This window comes from Cheilinus undulatus, linkage group 22, assembly GCF_018320785.1.
Source record: "Cheilinus undulatus linkage group 22, ASM1832078v1, whole genome shotgun sequence".
Lineage (NCBI taxonomy): Eukaryota > Metazoa > Chordata > Actinopteri > Labriformes > Labridae > Cheilinus > Cheilinus undulatus.
In genome coordinates this window covers 24,655,237-24,675,809 of record NC_054886.1, presented here as the reverse complement: position 1 = coordinate 24,675,809, position 20,573 = coordinate 24,655,237, and the positions used below count along the sequence as shown (strand labels likewise).

The window sequence follows — 20,573 nt, the reverse complement described above, 5'->3', positions numbered from 1 at the left end:
TAATAAATGCTAACAGCCGTGTTTTTTGCTTTGTGAGGGGCTGTCAACCAAAGGCAGGCTGTTCCGTCATCACGTCGTGCTGTGTCAAACCGCACATGCTTAAACACACCTGGGTGGCCTGAATAAAGCATAATAGAGAGAGAGAGAGAAAGAGAGCCTGTGACGTGGCCCTACATTACCCTATTATTTGTTGTGCCATGTTCTGAGTTCGCTGTGGGTCCAAAATAATGTGCCAATTTTCCACAGCAAGTTTACACCGGCATCAGATCGGTACTCGGTATCAGCTGATACCCAACGCTTTAGGATTTTTGAATTTTTGTTAATTTGTCCCTTTTGCTGTAAATAAGGATATTAATTTTGCATAATAAGGGGCATTGTGTTTACAGTTTGTCAGGAGTCTTATGAGCCACCTCTGCTCCATTTATTTGTTTCTAGGTTGATTTAATGTAAATTTGAGGTGGTGTTTTCAATATGTTGGCCAAAGATTGACTCAAAATCCCGTTTCAGAAACCATATAGTTGACATCATTCACTATGATCTACAATATTTTCATTGAGTGGTGAAAACATTTTTTTTTTTTTTTGTTTGTTTGTTTGTTTGTTTTGTGCTTAAAAAAACAGCTATGGATGCAGGCCCTGATGTAACAACAAACTTCTGTATAGAGCCAAATTGGGAAAGGTTGATACTAGAAAAACAGTTGCTGCTGTCAGACGTATGCTGCATTTAATACTTCTGAATTATAATTGAATGGGTTTGTTTGTTTTGTTTTTCACCTCTCTATGTATGTGCCTTCTAACTGTTGCTGTAGGAAGCCTGTGAATTCTTTGTTCACACACTTAAGATGTTTAATTCCCCTTTACTTCTCTGGCTCTAGTCCCAGTTCCTCCTCCTTGGCTTGTTTTCATCTCTACTGTCTCCATCTTGTTTTCTATCCAAGTAAACAGATAAATTCTCTGTTGTTTCTGGCACATAAAACACTGTAAGCTAACTTAATTCTTTCTCCATGCCGATGCTGCCACATGCTCAATCTTCCCTCTCTTTCCTTTCCTATCAGTTTCCTCCTCTTTCTCGACCTCGCTGCTCCCACGCTTCCTCCTCGCAAGCAGCTGACGAGAGTTCATTGTTTTGACTCAGCTGGTGTCAGCCTCGGCTTGCTAACTGTAATCTTTCCATCTTTCCCCGCTTTATTTCCCTGCACTCATGACGTTTTCCTCTTTTGTCTGCTCTCTTTGTCGCCTACTCAGGGCTCTAAGAGGATCCTTCGCTCCAATGAGATCCTGCTGTCCTCGGCGGGGCTGACAGAGACCGACCTGCAGCTCACCTTCTCCCTGCAGGTAAAGATTCAGTCACATCAGGAGTCTGTCAGTCAAAGGCAAACACAGACTTTGTTCTTGTTCTTTCTGATCAAATGTGCAAAAATACCAGGCTATGCTATAAATAACTCAGCCCACTTTGACTCCAGAAGTGGAAATGTTACAGATAAATCATGCAAAGTCAACAGATCTGGTGTCAAGATGTTCCAGATTTATCACAACTTTTGCTAACTAAAAAACAATCCAAATCAAAGCCACTGTATGAGAAGAAGTCAAATAAAAGTCAGGTCTTGTCTTGCAAGTAAACCAATTTTTAGTTAGAGAGACGTTTATGTCTTTGCATATTTGCTCCAGATCTTTGTTCTTAGAGTGACTGGATCCGTTAAACTTTAATCCAAAGCTAGCCCTTCAGTTTTACAACTTTTTAATGGAAATTTTAGTCTCCATTTGAGTCCAAAACAAAATAAGCATTGAATCATAGCAGTGTTTAGTTGTGTCAGTCAGATACTCACATTTAAAATCATAGTTATTCCATATGAAACACTCATCAGGTGTCCTAGAATTCAGTCCTACACCAAATTATGTGGCTAATTAGAATTTCAACATTTTGGTCTGATGAGACCAAAATGGTGCTTTTTGACCATCAAACAAGATGCCATACACTGCACATCACCACAAACACACCATCCCCTCTGTGAAGTACAGTGGTGGCAGCATCATGCTGTTGGGGTGCTTCTTGGCAGCCGGTCCTGGAAGGCTTGTAAAGGTAAAGGGTAAAATAAATGCAGCAAAATATAAGTTACACAGATTATTGGCTCTGAAGCCATACAGTTAGTTTAACCAACTTTCTATAAAAAACAGGCTTATCTATCTGAATAATATTTATCCAATTCATTTTCTTCTGCTTACAGAAATGTGAAAAAATGTCTCTCTGGTGTATGGATACCATACGTAATAATTATTAGCCCTCAGTGAGCGTTTTACTTTCTCCACCTCTGTGCGTTCAGGCAGAGCATGGTTAATAGAATTCCCTGTGAGGCTTCTTCTGCTCTAATTTATAATTTCTAATTTCCATGTTTCTAAATGCTGCTTAAAGGTCAGGGAGTTTCTCTCTCTGGATGTTAGCGAGTGCAGTGAGCCAGGCATTATACATTATACATTAAACTTACGACAGCAGCAGTACTGCAGAGAGGAAACCTATTTAAACGGAGCACTAGAGTGATTTCCCGGCTTTGGAAATTGTTAAAGGAGTCATTTTTTTGTTCCATTTATGGTGCAGCCGGTGAGTTCTGTAATGACGAGTTATGTCAGCGTTCTGAAGTGACTAAGAAGTTTGACACTTCAGGACGCCAGAGACGGGTCAGTGGGTGTAAACGTCTTACACAACCAGCCATTAGATCAACATTATCAAATTAGATCATCATTATCATGACCCAGGAAACAAATATCATCACTTTATCAGTCTGAACTCGTTTAACAAGTCAGTCACTGCTCTGTCAGCTGTTTTCATGCATGTGTGTGTTTTTGTGTGCAGTATCCACACTTCCTGAAGAGGGATGCCAACAAGCTTCAGATCATGCTGCAGCGACGGAAGAGATACAAGAACCGGACCATCCTGGGCTACAAGACCCTGGCTTTAGGACTCATCAACATGGCAGAGGTATCACAACCTACACAGATTTAAACGCAGTTTGAAGTGATTCTATCATCTCTCTATGGCAACTTTAAGCCCAACCTCTGGCCAGATTTGTTTTTCTGAAAAACTCTATAAATACAGTCTCCATTTTTGGCTCTTGTCCGGAATAAGTCATTTGTGGGCTTCAGTCAATCTTTATTTGTATGGCGCCAATTCATAACCAATGTTATCTTAAGACTCTTTACAAAGAGGGCAGGTCTAGGCCCAACATTAATCCCTCATGAGCTCAGCATTAAACAACGTTCAACAAAGTTACCAGAAAGGAAAAAAAGGCAGAAACTTCAAGCACAACTAGACTCTTGTTGAATAGCAATCTGCCAGAGCTGTGGTACAACTTGTGAAAGCAGAGGTGGATGCAGATAAATGAGAGTTAGGGGATGTAGAGGGAGATGCAAAAGAGAGGAGATGAGGTACATGAAGAAATATGATTGAGGTGCACACAGAAGAGAGAGACATGCAAAAACAAAAGAGGGAGGTGCATACAAAATGAAGAGGGGGATGCAGAAAGAGCTGCAATATATGCAGAAAAAAAGATGAGGTAGAGGCATTAAAAGGGAGGATGAAAATGCAGAATGAGAGAAAAAAAGACATGGAGACAAAGATGAGGTGGATGCAGAAGAGAGAAGAGGGAGATGCAGACAAAGAAAAGAGGGACATGCAGAAAGAGCGAAAAGAGGGCATGGAGACAAAGACAAGAGGTAGATATAGACAAAGGGAAGAGGAAAATGCAGAATAAGAGAAAAAAAAGACATGGAGACAAAGACGACAAGAGGTAGATGCAAAAGAGGGAAGAGGGAGATGCTGACAAATGGAAGAAGAGATACAGAATGGGAGAACAGGGACATGGAGAAAAGGTGAGATCGATGCAAAAAAGAGGTAGATGCAGACAAATGGAAGAGAGAGATTTGGAAAGAGGAAGGAGGGAGATGCAGAAGGAGAGAAGAAGTAGTTGCAAAGATGGTATGGAGATCCAGACAAATAGTGGAGAGTGAAGAAGGAAACACAGACAATGGAGATTCAGAATGAGAGAAGAGGGAGTCGTATAAAGGGAAAGACAGAGGCGTAGATTTCAGGAAGAGGGAAACGCAGAAAAGAGTAGAGGGAGTTGCAGAAGAAGAGCAATCAGGGCAAAAACTTGTAATAAGATAGATTTCTGGCTGTCCTTGCCATAAATTCTTCTTGAATATATCTTTTTGGATATGTCTTTAATGCCAATAAAGCTGTAACAATTGTGAAGAATTTTCAGTCATAGCCTCGTTTGATGGAAGACTGAACGTTCTAATATTAGCATCAACAATGAAGATGATAATATAATAGAGAGGACTGATATTGGTAACTATAGCAGTAGAAGTTGAGCAGCTCTTAGATTTACTTGCCCCCTGTTTCCCTCACAGGTCTCTGCTATGAAGTGATGCACGATAGTTTGTCCTAATGCAGGATCTGTCCACAACCATGTTTACAAGTACCTTCTAAAATGTCAAAATATTGACATGAAACTAACTGAAATTAGAAATAGGTGGAAATAGTCTCATTCTGTTTATTTGCACACTTTTCATTTCAAGAGGAGTTCACTTGTGTTGTTTAAAACTGCTACTGTCTTGTTCCAGTGTAGATGAAGGAAAGAAAGTGAAATGTTGAGATATTCTTGAAGCTGTTTGTGTATTTCCAGCACATCCAGCAGCAGCAGATGGAGTTTAGGCTGCATGTTTGAGGGTCAGCTGCGAGTTGTTGAGTCAGCGGAGTGTCAACGTCCCAGCTGACCTGAGCCTGTTGACCCAACAAACGAGCGGCCACGAGCTCATTTTCCTAAACATGCAGCCTCTGCCTCCTGCATCTGCCCAGTCTCACATGTCATTTCGGAAAACAAAGGGCAGTTCCCTCTCAAGCAGGTCTAATCTTGCACACTTCTCTACTATCTTTCAGAAACTCTCATTTCAACTTATTTAACCTTCATGCAAACCCAATTCTCCTAGTGCACTTTAAAACCAAAGTCAGACGTGGATCTTTGGCCGAGCGTTCTCTTCGCAGCAGTCGTAAATGTCGTCATAAATCAAAACCTCCAATTAAATTTGAGCCTCTTCTGCCAAAAGCACCTTGCGTTCTCCGTCTCTAACAATGTGAAGCCTTTATAAAAGGGCTGTGATTTATGGCGCGTGTCCACATGTGCACATGTGGATGTTCCTGGTGGCTCCGTCTCAGGATGAAATCAGAATTATTTACAGGCTAGAACACTTTGAACAAACTAGCTCACTTTGAAATACTTTATGGGGATAACAGGGCATAAATAAGGACTTCAACAAGGAGTAGATTCAGGTTTTCTGTTTATTTATGGATAAGGGTCTTTTAAGTCAAATGTCCCTCCTTCCTTTTATCTAAAATAGGCTATCTGGTCATCTAGGCTTTGGAAATAAAGCAAGTTTTATTCATGAAACTCATTAAGCAGACGGGCTTACGGAAGAGGTCGAAGGACTCAAGTATAGACAGGTTAAAACTCACCTCCCTTAGAAGGTACAATAAAAGCTTCTGAGGGATGAAGTCAGCTGGTGTATTCAGCCTGGAGCTCTTTGTGTGACTGTGTCAGATAAATTATACGCTGTAGGGGACACACTAGGTTTTCACTTCATACATTTGTATTTGAAATGTCATTTTGATGGTGATTTTCCCTCTCTGAGATGACAGCTTCTACTGACCCAGCAGGTACTGTGAGGATGAATTGTTCAACCCGTTTAAAAATATAAAAGTTGTCTCTAAAGTTGAGCACTTACAAAGTACAGATTTCTTGAAATGGAGACATCATGAAAGTGCTGTGACAGGAGGTGATAACAGAGCAATTTTAAATGGATTGCCTTCTTTTTCCAGGATTTCTTCGACTTATTTTTGCAAAAGTCATCATTTTATTGAACTGTGACTTGAAGATTTGGCTGAACATTGATTTAGATGTCTGCATTTAAGTTTGGGCTACAGGTTATTATTTTCATCTAAATAAATCTGCTGATAAAAAGTGTACAAAAATTAAAACTACACCCTTGCTGATGGACATACAAGTTAGGTGAAATTACCTAGTGAATATTTGCTTTCATTTATGCTTTCATTATTTAACATTTCTGGACCTTCACTTCCCAGAAGGCACCATTAATAACTTAAAAACATTTAAAATACATACAGCTTTCTGTATTTTTACCCTGGTAGTCATGTTTCTAGCATAACTGAAATCCACTTCTGCTGAGGGTGTTTCTGGTTTTAGTGACTGAAATAGTCATGTTGTTGCTGTGTAAGGGTTACAAGTGGCACAAACTTGTTCTGTATCTTAATAGTTTACTATTTCTATTATTGTAGGTGTAAATTTATAGAGATGGGAAATTAAGATTGTTAAATAGTAGCCACCACTTTTCAGAACCTCTTACCTTTAATGTTTTTTTTAACTCTTCAGTTATTTACCAAATGACTGTTCATAAGTATTCCACATAAAAATATTCAGTCACCTGGTTTTGCAGTTCAAATTCAGTCAGCAAATGGTGCAGAACAGTGTTGATTTCGTCGACTTAAACTATGACTAAAAATGTGCATCGATGGCCTTTTTTCCACAAGAAAGACTAGACCAAAATAGATATGACTAAAAGTAAGTTTAGCTTTCATCAAGATGACTAAATCTAGACTAAAATGTTATTTAGTTTTTGTTGGACATTCAAAATCTGTGATATTTCTTCACTGCGGGTAAGTCTGACAAAATACAATACATTTGCAGCTATTCTGCCTCTCAGCTGTAGAAAGCAGGGAACCCAGGTTTGGCGGGGTGAAGAGAACACACTAGCATGGTTTGGTACCAGATTTGGGCAAGAGAATAAATGCTTGGACTGAAAGTTATGTAATGTGACTAAAACTAAAAAGCGTTTAATCTAAAGACTAAGACTGAGACTAAAATTAAAAATAGCTTTCAAAGTTAACACTGGTGCTAAAAGCTTTCTTTCCGGACTCAGTTCAGACTTTGGGAGAATCAAATTGCAAATGAACGCAGGTTGTTTAATCTAACCTTCAAAATCAATAGAGAGGAAGGTAGTTGGGAATTTTGCCTTAATTTGCTTTACAAATGAAGAAACACCAGTGTCCAAGACGGCGTGTACTCAAATAGTCCAACTGACTTTAGCATATAAAGCACAATGGTGAGTGAGAAATCCATAGTTTGTGATAAATCTCAGAGCTCCATGATAAACACTGTCCAACATGTGAAGACTGAGCAGAGGCATTCATATGATAATAACAATATTTAATAGATAAATATGATAATAAACAAAACATTACCATAGTCAAGAATAGGTAAAAAGGTAGACTCAACCAGTTTATTTTTGACCATAATGGAGAAACAGGACTTTTTTCAGCAGTAAAAACCAAATAAAACCTTCAGCTTTTTAGTACCATACTGGATGTGCTCCTTAAAAGACAAGTTTCATCAAGCAAAAACCCTAAATATTCAAACAAAGATTCCAACTCAAGTTCTTGACTGTCCTTTTTAACAGTTTTCCCAGACCATGCTTTTTTAGCTATTCTAAAGAACATGAGTTTAGCTTTATCTGTATTAAGTACAAGTAGCAGCTGTCTAAGCTGATCTTGGACTAAATCAAAAGCATGCTGAAGCTTTGTAAAGACTTGTGCAGGTGTAGGTGCACAGCAGTAAATAACCTTATCGTCAGCCTAAAAAATCAAATGAGGAATTGGGAATATTCTGTCCAAGGCAATTTATATAGATAGTAAATAACAAAGGACCCGGTGCTGAACCTTGTGGCACCCCCTTCTCAATGCCTAATACCTTAGAGGTAACACCTTTTAATTTAATAGCCTGAATTCTACCAATCAGATTGTTAGCAAACCAACCATCAGCATGCTTGGATGCTCCAAAAACACTCCCTACTCTCCAGATCATAATTTTTTTATCATAAACCATCATGCTGCATCCGAAAGAGTCCTCTAAAAGAGTCCTCTAAATCCAGCCAAATATGTTGTCAAAAATCATTATTCATGATTCATGAAGATCCATGGGCTGGTGTATAATTTAAAATTTGACATTGTTGTTCTCAATAGTCCACTGTATTTGCTGTTATAATGTGTTTTTTCCAGGTGATTATTAGTAATGGTTTATAGAAAAATGCCTTTTAGCCTCTGGCCTTTAGATTGACACCTTATTTGACCAGTTGGGACATTCCTTACTTTGTCTAGAGCAGGGGTGTCCAAACTGGTCCGGGGGTCGCATTTGGCCCCCGGGCCAGAGTCCATTTTTGATTGCCGCTCAGCAAATTCTTGGTATAAAATTTAAAATGTCCCACATATGCACATTAGCATTGTGCTTGAACTTCGTAGTTTCGTAAACAAACATTTTGACGACATTTATTTGTGTTTTTTTTATGATTAAATTGGGACAACAACTGTGAATAATGAACACATTTGCAACCAAAATAATAACGATATCTTTATTTATAACTTTCTGATGGATTACAGCAACAAATAGCAGAACCAGTAACATTTAAGGGGTGGAGCCAGGGGTAGCCAGGGCCAAACAGGGCCCTCTGAAGTCTGACTGACCTCTCCAAAATCCTAAAAATGGTTGTCTATTTGCCTTGTCAGCAGTTAATTAGCCATTTAGTATAGTAATATGAAAAGTAGTAATATGAAAGCGGCCCCACCATCCTTATATATTTCTGTATGTGGCTCTCAGTGGAAAAAACGATTGGACACCCCTGGTCTAGAACCTACAGTAGCCTTGAGGGCCTTGATTGAAGGGAAGTGCCCACCTCTCTTGTGATGTCACCAGCCGTGTAAGGATTGGCATGCTGCCAGTAACATGAAAACAGTAAAATCTGTAAATAATGTCAGCAGTAATGTAAGTATGAGTGCAGGGTGATATGTCAGTGTAAATTCATTGATCTAATTCTCCACAAGAACACTTGCTTTTATTTTTTAAGCTCATTTATTATGTGAAAAGTGTCGAAAATGCACTTTATTGTATTTTTTTCCTCTATTTCTGTGCCAGTCACACTGAAAGAGATCCTGCACAGTGAACAGAATTCCGCTAAGCGTCACCTTTCCATAGAGACCAATATAATACCTGTATGTTGAAGCATTCAGGAGTAGCAGCCTTTTATTGTAGGTGTATGTAGGTGTCTAACCATGGTTAGCATGGCTACCAGGGTCCTTTTTGGAGTCTCAGCTGCGGAAACAACTGGACTTTTCCTCATAAAACAGGTATAAAACACTCATTTTCTGCTCTATTGTTACCATCTTTGAACCTGACTATCTAAGGCGTCATGCTTTAGTCCAGTTTTCCAGCTAAACCTCCCAGCTACAGCCATCTACAGACCTCTGTTTCACAATACAAATTCAGAGGGGAAAACTATACTTTTTTGTTCTATTACTCAATAACAGGAGCAGCTACAGTGAGCCTGTCAGTTTGGGCAGAAATTTAAGAGTGTTAACTTTCTAAAGACACCTTGTTTGTTTTTGTGCTCAGGATGCTGAAAATGCTGGACAGCACTGAGCTGCCAGCATGACAACAGGTGCTGTGGACACAGGCCTCACTGTTTTTTATAAATTATTCAAGGTGTTTTCAGTTTGCAAAAAGCACAATCTTCTGCAATCTAGTGAAATTGCCCACTCTTCACGACCATTAAGAAAGAAATCACTGCCTGTTGTTCAGACAAATGCACATCAGTAGAAGCAGCTGTGCTCTTACTTACCGGACTTCAAAAGCAATTGAAAAGATTGTGCAGAAAATCCTTCACTGTTCAAGTTTCCCACTGTTTTTCTGCATATTTCGTCTTAGTAATGTTTGATTTGTGTCGTTTTTCTGTTTGAAAGTTTTATAAATCAGCTGCAGGAAGTTTTATTGGCAGTCAGGTTGGCTGAACATCAGCCAAGTAAACAGATGTAAAGCAGTAACGTCTCTTTAATGTGTGGCTGAGGCTGTTTCCATAATAAGCTGCTCAGACTTCATTAACTCTCTGAGTGTGACCAGACTGCTGATACAGGCTGGATGCCACTCACTTTCATACACTGGAGACGAGATGCTGCTGTTTGCTCGCGCCACAGAGAGAAATTATTTTTGCTGCCTCACATGTTCGTGCTTTCTCTGTCGTTGGTGACAGTCTCGGCTTTGTTAATCCCTGACTCTGCTATTTTTGTTTATCTTCAGCCTCCTTCCCTCTCCTCGTTCTATTATCGTCCTCCTCTGAACATCTGCCTCATGTCTAAACTCATTTCTTCTCTGTCTGCTGTCTAACCTGCCCCTCTGTGTTTTCCTGTCTACAAGGCCTGTCGTTTTTCTGCTTCTTCCTCTGATGTTTTTTTTTAATCATGTGCAGTGTTTATTCTTGCTTTTTGTCCATTTGAGGGCTACAACTCTTTATTTTTTAAATATCTATTTGAAATTATTCGAAATCTGACTATATCCTTAATAGTCCTACTCAGCGTTTCCCACAGAATGACACTAGATTTGGTTAGTAGGGATGGGCATCCTGCCCTGTCTCATTTCGATAGTTTTCATTAACAGTATGTAATCAAATAATCTTTGTTAGCTGTAAATATACCTGGGGGGCCCTTCCAAGTATTATCTATGTGGGGATCAATGCTGTTGTCATTCCTATTTAGTCAGTTTGATGCTTTTGCAAATTCCAAAAGTTAACATTTTTCCAGCTTTTTGTGACAATCCATACCTTTTCCTATTTAGCCAGGAAACCAAACTACACCCATGAAAAATTTTTCACCTCTGCAGAATCACTCATAGTTCACCTAATCTGGTTTCATCTGCTTTATATTCCCTTGTTGGTCTTTGTTAGGTAGAGGTTTTTAAAAGTTTTGAGAGCCTGTTAAGTTGTACATTAACAAAATGTTCATAATAAGGTGGAAATAGGAGCATTTCTTGAAAAAAAATGTAGAAAGACCTATGGATGCATTTTGTTGGATTTTTGCCAATCTTTAAAAAAATAAGTTTTTCTGATACTGATGTTGATACCGATATTTAAATGTAGTTCAGACCTAAAATTCAAGTCCTTACAGCACACAATTTAAAGTTTTAGGATGAGAATATAAGCAGTCCTTGAAACACACAGTGTTCAATAAAGAAAAATACTTCAGCCGAAGTAGGTCTGAACTTATGTGTCTGTACAGCCGATATTTACAGTTGATATAGGCAACTATAGACTATGACCCAGAAGCTGAGAAAAAGCCAAAGATGTAGGTGAAAGGAGTTTATTTACAGGAGATAATAGCTAATAGATGGTGAGTTAGCCTACTTGTAGCAGGCAAAAGCTCTGCCCAGTGCTCCTGCCCTCCCTAACCAGCCAGTTACCAATTGTGAAGCTGAAATAATACTCCAGTGCCTATAGCTCAACAAAAAAATTGTAAAGAAGAGATCTTGATTTTCCTAAGGATTGGCTGCAAATAGGATGTGTAAAGAGCTGCAGACGTGACTGCCCAGTGCTCCTGCCCTCCACAACCAATCAGTTGTGGAGCTGAAATAATACTACAGAGTCCAAAGGCTCAACACAAGATGCTAAAAAGGAGCTCTTGATTGCTCAAAGATTGGTTGCAACTGTGATGCTTAAAGAGCTGCAGCCATGACTGCCCAGTGCTCCTGCCCTCCAAACAGCCTGCAGTGAGAGAGAAAAAACACAGAGCCACCTCTTCAATAAAAACAATCTTAATACCAAATCCAAAAAAACACAGGCGCTCAGCCATGACAATAATGCTTATTGTATTGTGCTTGTCTACAAAATAACCCCTTACGTAAAAAGAAAGAAAAAAATGAAAAGGTAGTCTATAAGATTGCCTAGAAGCAGAGCATGAGCCAAGCTTGCAGGTAAAAGGATTTGTTTTGTTTTTTTGTTACAGGAGATGATAGTGAGAACGAGGGTGAGTTAGCTGGCTAGGATGCCGGCAAAAGCACTGGCAGGGTGTAGGTGGCAGTGCCAAAAAAAGACAACAAGGTATTAGAGACTTCATATGGTCATAAAAAGATCACTTGTAAATCGCACTGGATCTGGGGTTCAGAGAGTTGAGAGTTGAAGGAATACTCTGGCATCTGAAGGCTCAGCACAAGATTGTAAAGAAGGGATCTTCATTGCTCAAAGATTGGTTGCAGCTGTTACACCGTGACTGCTCAGTGCTCCTGCCCTCCCCAAATCAGCCTGAAACACCCATTGGTGGCCTAGCAAAAGTGCCCTATGTGATGAAATGCACTCCATGCTTTGGTCAGCGCCTATATTTTCACATCAGACATACAAATTATGTTTTTTTTTTCTTTTTTCTTTTGCTTTTTCTAGGTGATGCAGCACCCAAGTGAGGGCGCTCAGGTCCTGGGGCTCCACAGCCAACTGAAAGACGCCTCAGTTCCTGTTGCTGAGGTCCGAGTCTACTCCCTGTCCAGCCAGCCAATCGACCACGAGGGCCCTAAAGCTAAGATGTCTGGTAAGCAGTCCTCCTTGCATCTTTGGCTTTCTCTGTCTGTTTGATCCACTCGCTTTCAATATCATTATTTTACGTCCCTCCAGATCGATCTCCAGACATCGACAACTACTCAGAAGAGGAAGAAGAGAGCTACTCGTCAGAGCAGGAAGGCAGTGACGACCCCATTCATGGACAGGTGTGTTTGTTTAAGCAGCTGATAGCTTTCTTTGTTACTCTAACCTTCTTAAGTCAATTTGTTAACCAGGGGAGAAATGTAAACAATGTCATCATGTGTGTCCTTAAAGTCTCTCGTGATCTGTGGCCTAACATTGCCCTGCTTTTTCAGTTTTTAAGCTTTGTAAGGTGTAAATATGACTCTTATCAAAATTTTTAGGCATTTTAAATATGCCCAAATTCCAAAATAGTCAAATGTGATACTTACTTTCAGCTTCACATCATAGGTCTGCATCATTAGTTTCTCAAATACATGTAAAATAAGTTCTAGTCCAATCAAGTGTCTGTCTTTAATTATGGTCCAAAAGGGCAAACATGTTAAAGGACTTTGACTTTGTTTTTTGTTTCTCTAAATTAACTTTCACACTCATAGAAATCTAGATGAACAAGGACATCAGAGCTTAACAAGGTCGAGTCAATTCAATTATGTTTCCTGAGTGTCCTCAGGGCCAACAGTCTGCTGTGTCTCCTCCTGTAGAGGGCTTCAGTGTTGTGGTTTATTTTTGATGTAGACCCTCAAGTACTTGTATTCGTCCACCCACTTCATCCTCTCTCTAGGTGACAATCAGGACAGGAGGCTTGCTGTTCCTCTCCAACAAAGGCTTATTGGTTTTGTTGGTTTTGAGCCTGAGGTGATTGTTGTGACAAAGGTCTTTGTCAATCGTTGGTGCTCCTCTTGAAAAATAAGCTAGAACTGATGGTGGTATGAATCACACAGGGAATCAGTCCCTGGGACTAATGTTAAAGAGTTTTTAATTGCTTATGGTTTTTTTATTGTGTTATGACTTACTGTTATAATGCAAGCTTTGTTTGATTTGTTTTTTATTTAAAAAAAAGAGTTTTTCATGTTTTATAATGCTGTTTTTATCCTTATCAAAGATTTTGTATTGATATTTTTTGTTAAATATTTCTTTGAATTAGTTTGTTAGTTTTTTTAGATTATTGCATAGTTTGAAAACACAAATTATAAAACCATTTTGAAATTGATTCAAAGACAAAAGATGAACAACTAAAATCATCTACAAAATTCACACCAGTAAAGCTATGTTAACTTAAATAATAATTTAAAAAATAGTCTTGTGTTTATCACATTTATTAAAGGGGAGAAAATCTTGAGATACTTCTAAGAGATTAGAAATCAGAGATTAGAGTCAAGATCCTATGAAACAAAAAGTCCGGATTGTGGGCAAAAAGACAGAATTCTGATTTTTAAAGTCAAATTATAAATTTGATGTCTTAGATTGAAGTCAGAAATCTTAGACAAAAAGTCTGAATTCTGAGATTAAATTTAGAATTCTGAGGGGAAAAAAAGTCAGAAATCAGAAATTAAATTCAGAATTCTGATAGAATAAGTCATAATTATATGTCTAGAGCCATAAATCTAACATCACTGTCAGCAATCTCATGAAAAAGTACGAATTTTTAGATGAAAGTTGGAATTCTGGGGAAAAGTCTGAATTCTGAGAAAAAATCTCAGAAATCTGAGATTAAAGTCAGAATTCTGAGATCAGAGTCAGAATTCTGAGAGGAAAAAAAGTCAGGAATTTTAAGTTTAAATCAGAAATTGGAAATTAAAGTCAGAAATCTGAGATTAAATTCAGAAATCTGAGATTAAATTCAGAAATCTTGGATAAAAGTCAGAAAACTGAGATTAAAGTCAGAACTCTGATATCAATGCCAGAAATCTGAGAAAAAAACGTATAATTCTGTTATTAAAGCCAGAATCATGAGATTTAATTTGGAATCCTGTGAAAAACTGTCTGAGCTCTGAGATTAAAGCCAGTAACCTGAGATTAAAGTCAGAGACCTTAGATTTAATTGACTTCATTCTCAGAGTCCAGACTTTCTTAGAATTAAAGAAAATGCACCTCAGAAGTTTTATTTTCAGTGTAATCCTCGTCCATTGTTACTTATGGAAGGCAAGACCCCAGTGCTCTGATAAAATATGCTTTAAAATTAAAGATTTCACACCATTTACAAAAAGTACTTAGTAGTGAACAACCACAATCACCTAGAAAGACAAACATGAAATGATGAGACAAAAGGAAGATAGATTAAAAATTCAGATGTCAATCATTCAATCAGTCAAACTTTATTAGAGTAGAGTTCCTCTCAGACAAATTTAGTGTTTGTCAAAAGTACATTACAAGTGAGTGAAAAAGTGATTGACAAAATGTAGATTTAAAAAATCAATATATACAAATATATACAAATCTCAATCAATAAAATGATAGCATTAGAAATGAAAAGTACAACTGTTTTATGAGTTAAAGGCAAGGTGTGATTGTAAATTAATAAATGTGAAACTGAAACTGAAAAAACCTTTAAATGTTTTTTTTTAATAGAATAATGTCAAGTTTAAAAAAATTAAAACCACAAAATGATGATTTGCCAATAGAACTAGATAAAAAGACAGTTGTTGTCATGGCAAAGGCTAAATATCCTAACTTAAATACTAAATGTTTATCCGATTCCAGAATTCAATGATAGTGATGAAAAACAAATTAATTCTATGCATTTCTGATTTTTATTTAATTAATGAAAATATTTCTGGTAGTTTTGTTGAATAATATTAAATTGCTGGCCACACAATTATAATAATAGCAGACATTCAACTTTAAAAAAGGATTCAAGACAGACAACATGAACACGTTCTGAGCTGGTGCTGCCGGCTCTGGCTTTTATTGTGCTACCTTTTCTTTGTATATGAAAGAGAGTGTGATCAGATGTGAGAATCGGTGCTCATCGGTGCGAGAGATTGGAGGAGGGAGTGAAAGGAGGCAAACAGACAGTGAGGAGAGATAAGAAGGGAACGACAAGGCTTTGGAGGAAAGATTGAAAAGACTGAAAAGAGGGAAGCGGAGCATTGGGAGAGGAAAGAGTTAGGGATGGGGGAAGCTACTGAAGGGGAAGAGCAGTGGTACAAGACGGAATCAAGGGAAACAACTAAAAATGTTTAAAATTCTGCTTTCCAAAGGGGATTTTATCAAGAGTGCAGTCAAATAAAGTGATTCATCGTTATGTGACTGTCTTAAAATATATATCAGACTCTTAGAATTACTGTAGAAATATTCATAATAATCCCTTTCCTCATTTTTTTAAAGTTCCAATTCTTTTTTAAAAGTTAATCTTCCTTATTGAATCAATTTAGAATTCTTTTCAGCCAATTTTCCAGCCATTTTCCTTGAACCAGATTTATAATTACTAACATGACTTTACATAATCAGAATTAAATTCCCCTTCTCTCCTTCTCTCTCAGTATCTTTATGATGAAGAAGACGAAGTGAGGAAGAAGAAGCCGAGGCGAAAGCTGCCCTCCAATGCTGCCATCACCAGAGTAAGAAATCACCTCTACGCCCCCATTCGTCCATCCTCCAGCCCCTCTATCTTTCTCTCACTAACAATTTTCTGCAAACTGGCTTCACAAAAACCCTGCAGTGTCCCCACATCTGCCACTCACCTCACCTCATTCAACCTCTTTTCATCTCATGCCTCCTTATCTGCCTCACCTTGCCTCCCCCAAACCAATTCTCCCCCTCCCCATTTGCCATTTTGTCCATAAATCCATTTTCTCCCTCTTATTCTGGATAGGTGTATTTCAGTACAATTTTCTGGGAAGAAGACGCCGGGACAAGTCAGCACATGCACACATAATAACACCACTTCCTGGGATGCATAGCCTCACACAAACAACCTCCACGCACAGTCAGTCAGCAGGAACACAAGATGAGAACACACAACTGTCTGAAAGTTTCAGTGACCTACGGTTTCTCAGAAGGACAGCATTTATAAGTGTTTGTGTAGCAGCAGGAGTTTGTCTCAGCAGGTTATTAATGGAGCACCCATGTGGAGGTCTCGTTGAGATTGCCACTGCTGCTCCCGAACACCACCGCCTGTGGACAAACACAAATTTGTATTCATATCTTTCTGAGGACACTCGTTCACTAACAGATGAGAAGCCTTTAAACGAGGATGAGGCGGTGTGATGTTCTGTTAACTGCAGTTTTAAAAGTCATGGTTAATTAATCCTTAAGGCTACATAACACTGTGTGTTTTGATCTTAGTCATTATAAAGGGGCAGAAAGTTATTTTTTGGTGCAAGATGCTTTGCGAAACATTAATGTGAAATCAGCTGTGGTGCTTTAGCAAGACTCGAGCCAAGCTCCTGTGTCTTGTTGTTGCTTTTGTAACTAACAAGTTAAAATAGTGGTGTTAGCCTCAAAGTTAGTGCCATAGCATACAAATAAGGTGGCTTTCACACTAGGGGCTTGGTCCCAAACCTGAGTGCACAAGTGGACTCTGGCACGGTTCGGATGTGAATGCAGTCGCATCGGGACAGACAGGTGCGTCAGCTATATGACATCATCATAAAAACTGGACTTCTTTCTCTGGGGTGGCAGCACATTGACTTTTTCCCTCAATAAAAGGCAGAAATCATCAGAATCAAGTCAACAATGGTCTGTTATGACTCACCTTACAGATGAACAAAAGTGGGAGTCAGCGAGATGAGATGCAAAGGCGATGAATGCCTCCTTTTGCCCCAAAAACTGTTGTATCCGCAAAAGCACAACCCATTTAATCATCTGAGCTATACATATGTGTGTAGAGATGAAGAGCGAAGTTGCTGGTATCTCAAAAAGTGATTTTTAAAACATCCATGTTGGCAGGATGGATTTTTTTGCTGGGTTAAACATGAACAAACTTTACTCAGGTCATGACCGGAGTGGTTGCCATGGTAGCTTCTTCTTTCTCCTCTTTGGTGGGTTCGTAAACTAGCTATGTGCTGTATCAGACTACATACGCAGGTGTCCCTGGTCACAGATTAATGTTTCTAGTGTGAAAGCAAGCCAGCAGTGGGGACAGGTCTCTTCTAAGAGATCCAGATCATTTGCCTCAGCTCAGTAGAGCTGGTTGTTTGGCTCCCAAATGGCTCTGTATTTGTATTTGGTACCAGTTTGGCTTTATAAATGTGAGTTAAAAAGCTACAAAGTATGGAGGAAAGGAAACTGGCACTCAAATGGAAGCTAGCTACAGTGGCAAACATTTAAAAGATATTTTGTTGAACAGGCTCTATTTTGTAATTAGTTTTTGCAGGCCAGGTTTTTATTGGTAGTTACATAGTTAGCTAGCCAATGTTGCAATTTTAACTTAAGTTTTAGCAACGTAAGCTTTAGCAAATGTAGTTCATGCTAACCCAGCTATTTTAGCTTCTTAGGTAACATATCTAAGTTAGCTACAGAGCTAACATAGCAAAAGAGCTAACATAGCTAAGGGGACTAGCAAATGGAGCATATGCTACCTTTGCTAAATTTTAGCAACAATAGCTTCACAGCTATTTCATGTGAATAAAACATGGGTGTATGATATTTGTAAAACTGTAAAGAAGGTGTGCAGTCTTCAGTTACGCTACCTAGCTAACATAGCTTCATTACCTATAGCCTTTGCTATATTAGCTGTGTTAGAGTGTTTCATGGGGGAGAAGCTTTTTTTTTTCCTGTAAGCACACTTGTCAGCTTTATCAAACGTTTAGTAATTAGATTTTTTCAGGTCGTTTGTGAATAGCAGATCTTTACTCGGTTGATAATCACAACATACAGGTAGATTTAGAGCATTGAAGTACTAACTCTCCTCCATTTCCATTCATCCCTAATGGCTGTCCCCCACTTCCTGACCCCTATCAGGCATTTGGGATCGTGAAATTGCTAACAATCTGTTCATGATGGGCACAAAACACACTCAAAAGTTATTTCATCTGTCTTATCAACCTTGTACTACAACTAGCAAACATAAACATTTATTTGTTTTTGTTTTATGATAACATCATCCTCACAATACAAAATCTTTCTGTAAAACTAAACACATAAACCTTATACTGTACTACCTTCAAGGTAAGCCTGTAGAGGAGTGCATTTCAAGGTCTTCTCCTTGTAGTTTTAAACCTCAGATAGTCCTTACAGAGATAGATATTAATGTATGTAGTCACACAGACTCACAAAATAACCATATTTCTGCAAAATCCAGATGTCTAACACAAACATGATGAGACGTTTTTTGAGAAACCTCTGCCTTTTCTGCAGTTGGCAAACACTCAGACACACAAACACACACTAGTGTATAAAGACAAACACTGCTTCCCCCGGGTCAAGTATGAAGTAGGACCCTCTCCACTTTGTAGCAACAAATTAGGACATGACCTCCTAAAACACAAGAGCTCTCTGCAGCCACTCAGACCTGCACTCATGTTCCTCATCTTTGTTTTCACCAAAATCCCTCAGAGGGTTATTTTTGAAACCATGCTGCTCTATTACCTTCAAGTAGAAGATAATCAGGACTTTAGTAAAATGCTTCTGTTGATGGAAAGTTAAGAGATAACTGGTGACAAATGAGCTGCAGGTGATCCCACCAGAATCCTTCAAATAAACATAAAAATTAAGTTTACTTTTTAGCTTTTTTGTGTTTTCATTTAGTTGCCAACACCTCCATTAGGAGCATGCTTGTCATCCTGTCATAATGCTTTGTAATCAGTGCTGGGCAATTAATCAAGTTTCAATTTCAGTCACGAATTTACCATAACTGGCCCATGGGTTTGTCATGTGGTAAATGTTTCATTGTTTCTTGTTATATTTCAGCTATGACAGTAATGTTTTGTTTATGCATGATTATTATTCATATATATTTCACCTACGGATACAAAGGTAGTTCCATCTAAAATAGCCTTTTAAAGAAAGACTTACCAATGTTCCACCCCTTATTGTACTAGAAAGACCAACATTATTATATAAGCCAGTGAAGCTACATTAGCTTTAATAATAATAATAATAATAATAATAATAATAATAATAATAATAATAATAACTTTATTTGTATAGCACTTTTAAAAACATGGGTTTATAAAGTGCTTTGACAGCTTTAACTTTAGCAACATAAACTTTGGAAGAACGTAGCTAATACTAATGGAATTATATTAGCTACATATGCAATGTGGCAAAATTAGTTTTAGCAAATGCAGCATTAGCCATGTAGCTAACATAGCTTTGTTAGCTTTAGCTAAGTTACCTACGTAGCTATTTTACGTGAATAAGATATGGGTCTAGGAGATTTGCAAAACTGTAAAAAGTGAACAGCCTTCAGCTAAGTTACCTACATAGTGTAAGTGGCTTTGTTAGCTTTAAGCAGACAGTTTAAATGGCTCTGTTTTGTAATTAGGCTTTGCAGGCCAGGCTTTTCATGCTAGTGACACACTAATGTAGTTCATACTAACCCATGTTAGCTACGTAAGCAAAATATCTAAGTTAGCTACAGAGCAAACTTAGCTGTAACAAACATAGCATACCATAGCTTAGTTTTAGCAACATTAGCTTCACAGCTGTTTACGTCAATAAAACATAGGTTTATGGTATTTTCCAAACTGTAAAATTTTAAAAACTTAGCCTGTATTTCTGTCCTGACAGAGGGGACTTCTGAGAGCTGTGGTCTTCAGCCAGACTGTGTTGAAAAAAACAACTCATTGCTAACAATTTAACCGCATGGATATTTAAAGTGCTGTTATGTTTTATCGAATGTTATTCCCACTCCCCCCGTGAGGCCAACAACCTAGCTAATAACATACTTTCTGGTTTTGATTTGAAACCACAAAGGTTTAGATATAAGGAGTGTTTAAGAGTCGTCTTGAGCTGCTGTGTTGTCTCTGTTAACTATTATGTGTCATATGTCCTCCTTTTCAACTGAGTCTCCTTTGTTGAATAAATTAAAGCCCTTTGTAATTATTTAAACGAACATCTGTGGTAGAAGCGTCATCTTGCTAACCTCATTATGACACATCCCTGTTCAATATCACAGGACACAGTCACTGCCCTGTCTGCAAAGAACAATTTTCATAGATGACACATTTTAGTCTA

The 20,573-nt window shown here is 38.3% G+C and overlaps 1 protein-coding gene across 1 annotated transcript in view; it reads left to right on the top strand.

The window, feature by feature from the left end:
* Nucleotides 1-20,573, top strand: part of LOC121504503 (phosphofurin acidic cluster sorting protein 1) — a 111,281-nt gene that overhangs the window by 66,689 nt on the left and 24,019 nt on the right. Inside the window, exons 3-7 of the mRNA XM_041779312.1 lie at nucleotides 1,245-1,334; nucleotides 2,848-2,973; nucleotides 12,318-12,462; nucleotides 12,546-12,637; nucleotides 15,935-16,012. Coding sequence (XP_041635246.1) covers nucleotides 1,245-1,334; nucleotides 2,848-2,973; nucleotides 12,318-12,462; nucleotides 12,546-12,637; nucleotides 15,935-16,012 — 531 coding nt within the window. The remainder of the gene's footprint in view (nucleotides 1-1,244; nucleotides 1,335-2,847; nucleotides 2,974-12,317; nucleotides 12,463-12,545; nucleotides 12,638-15,934; nucleotides 16,013-20,573) is intronic.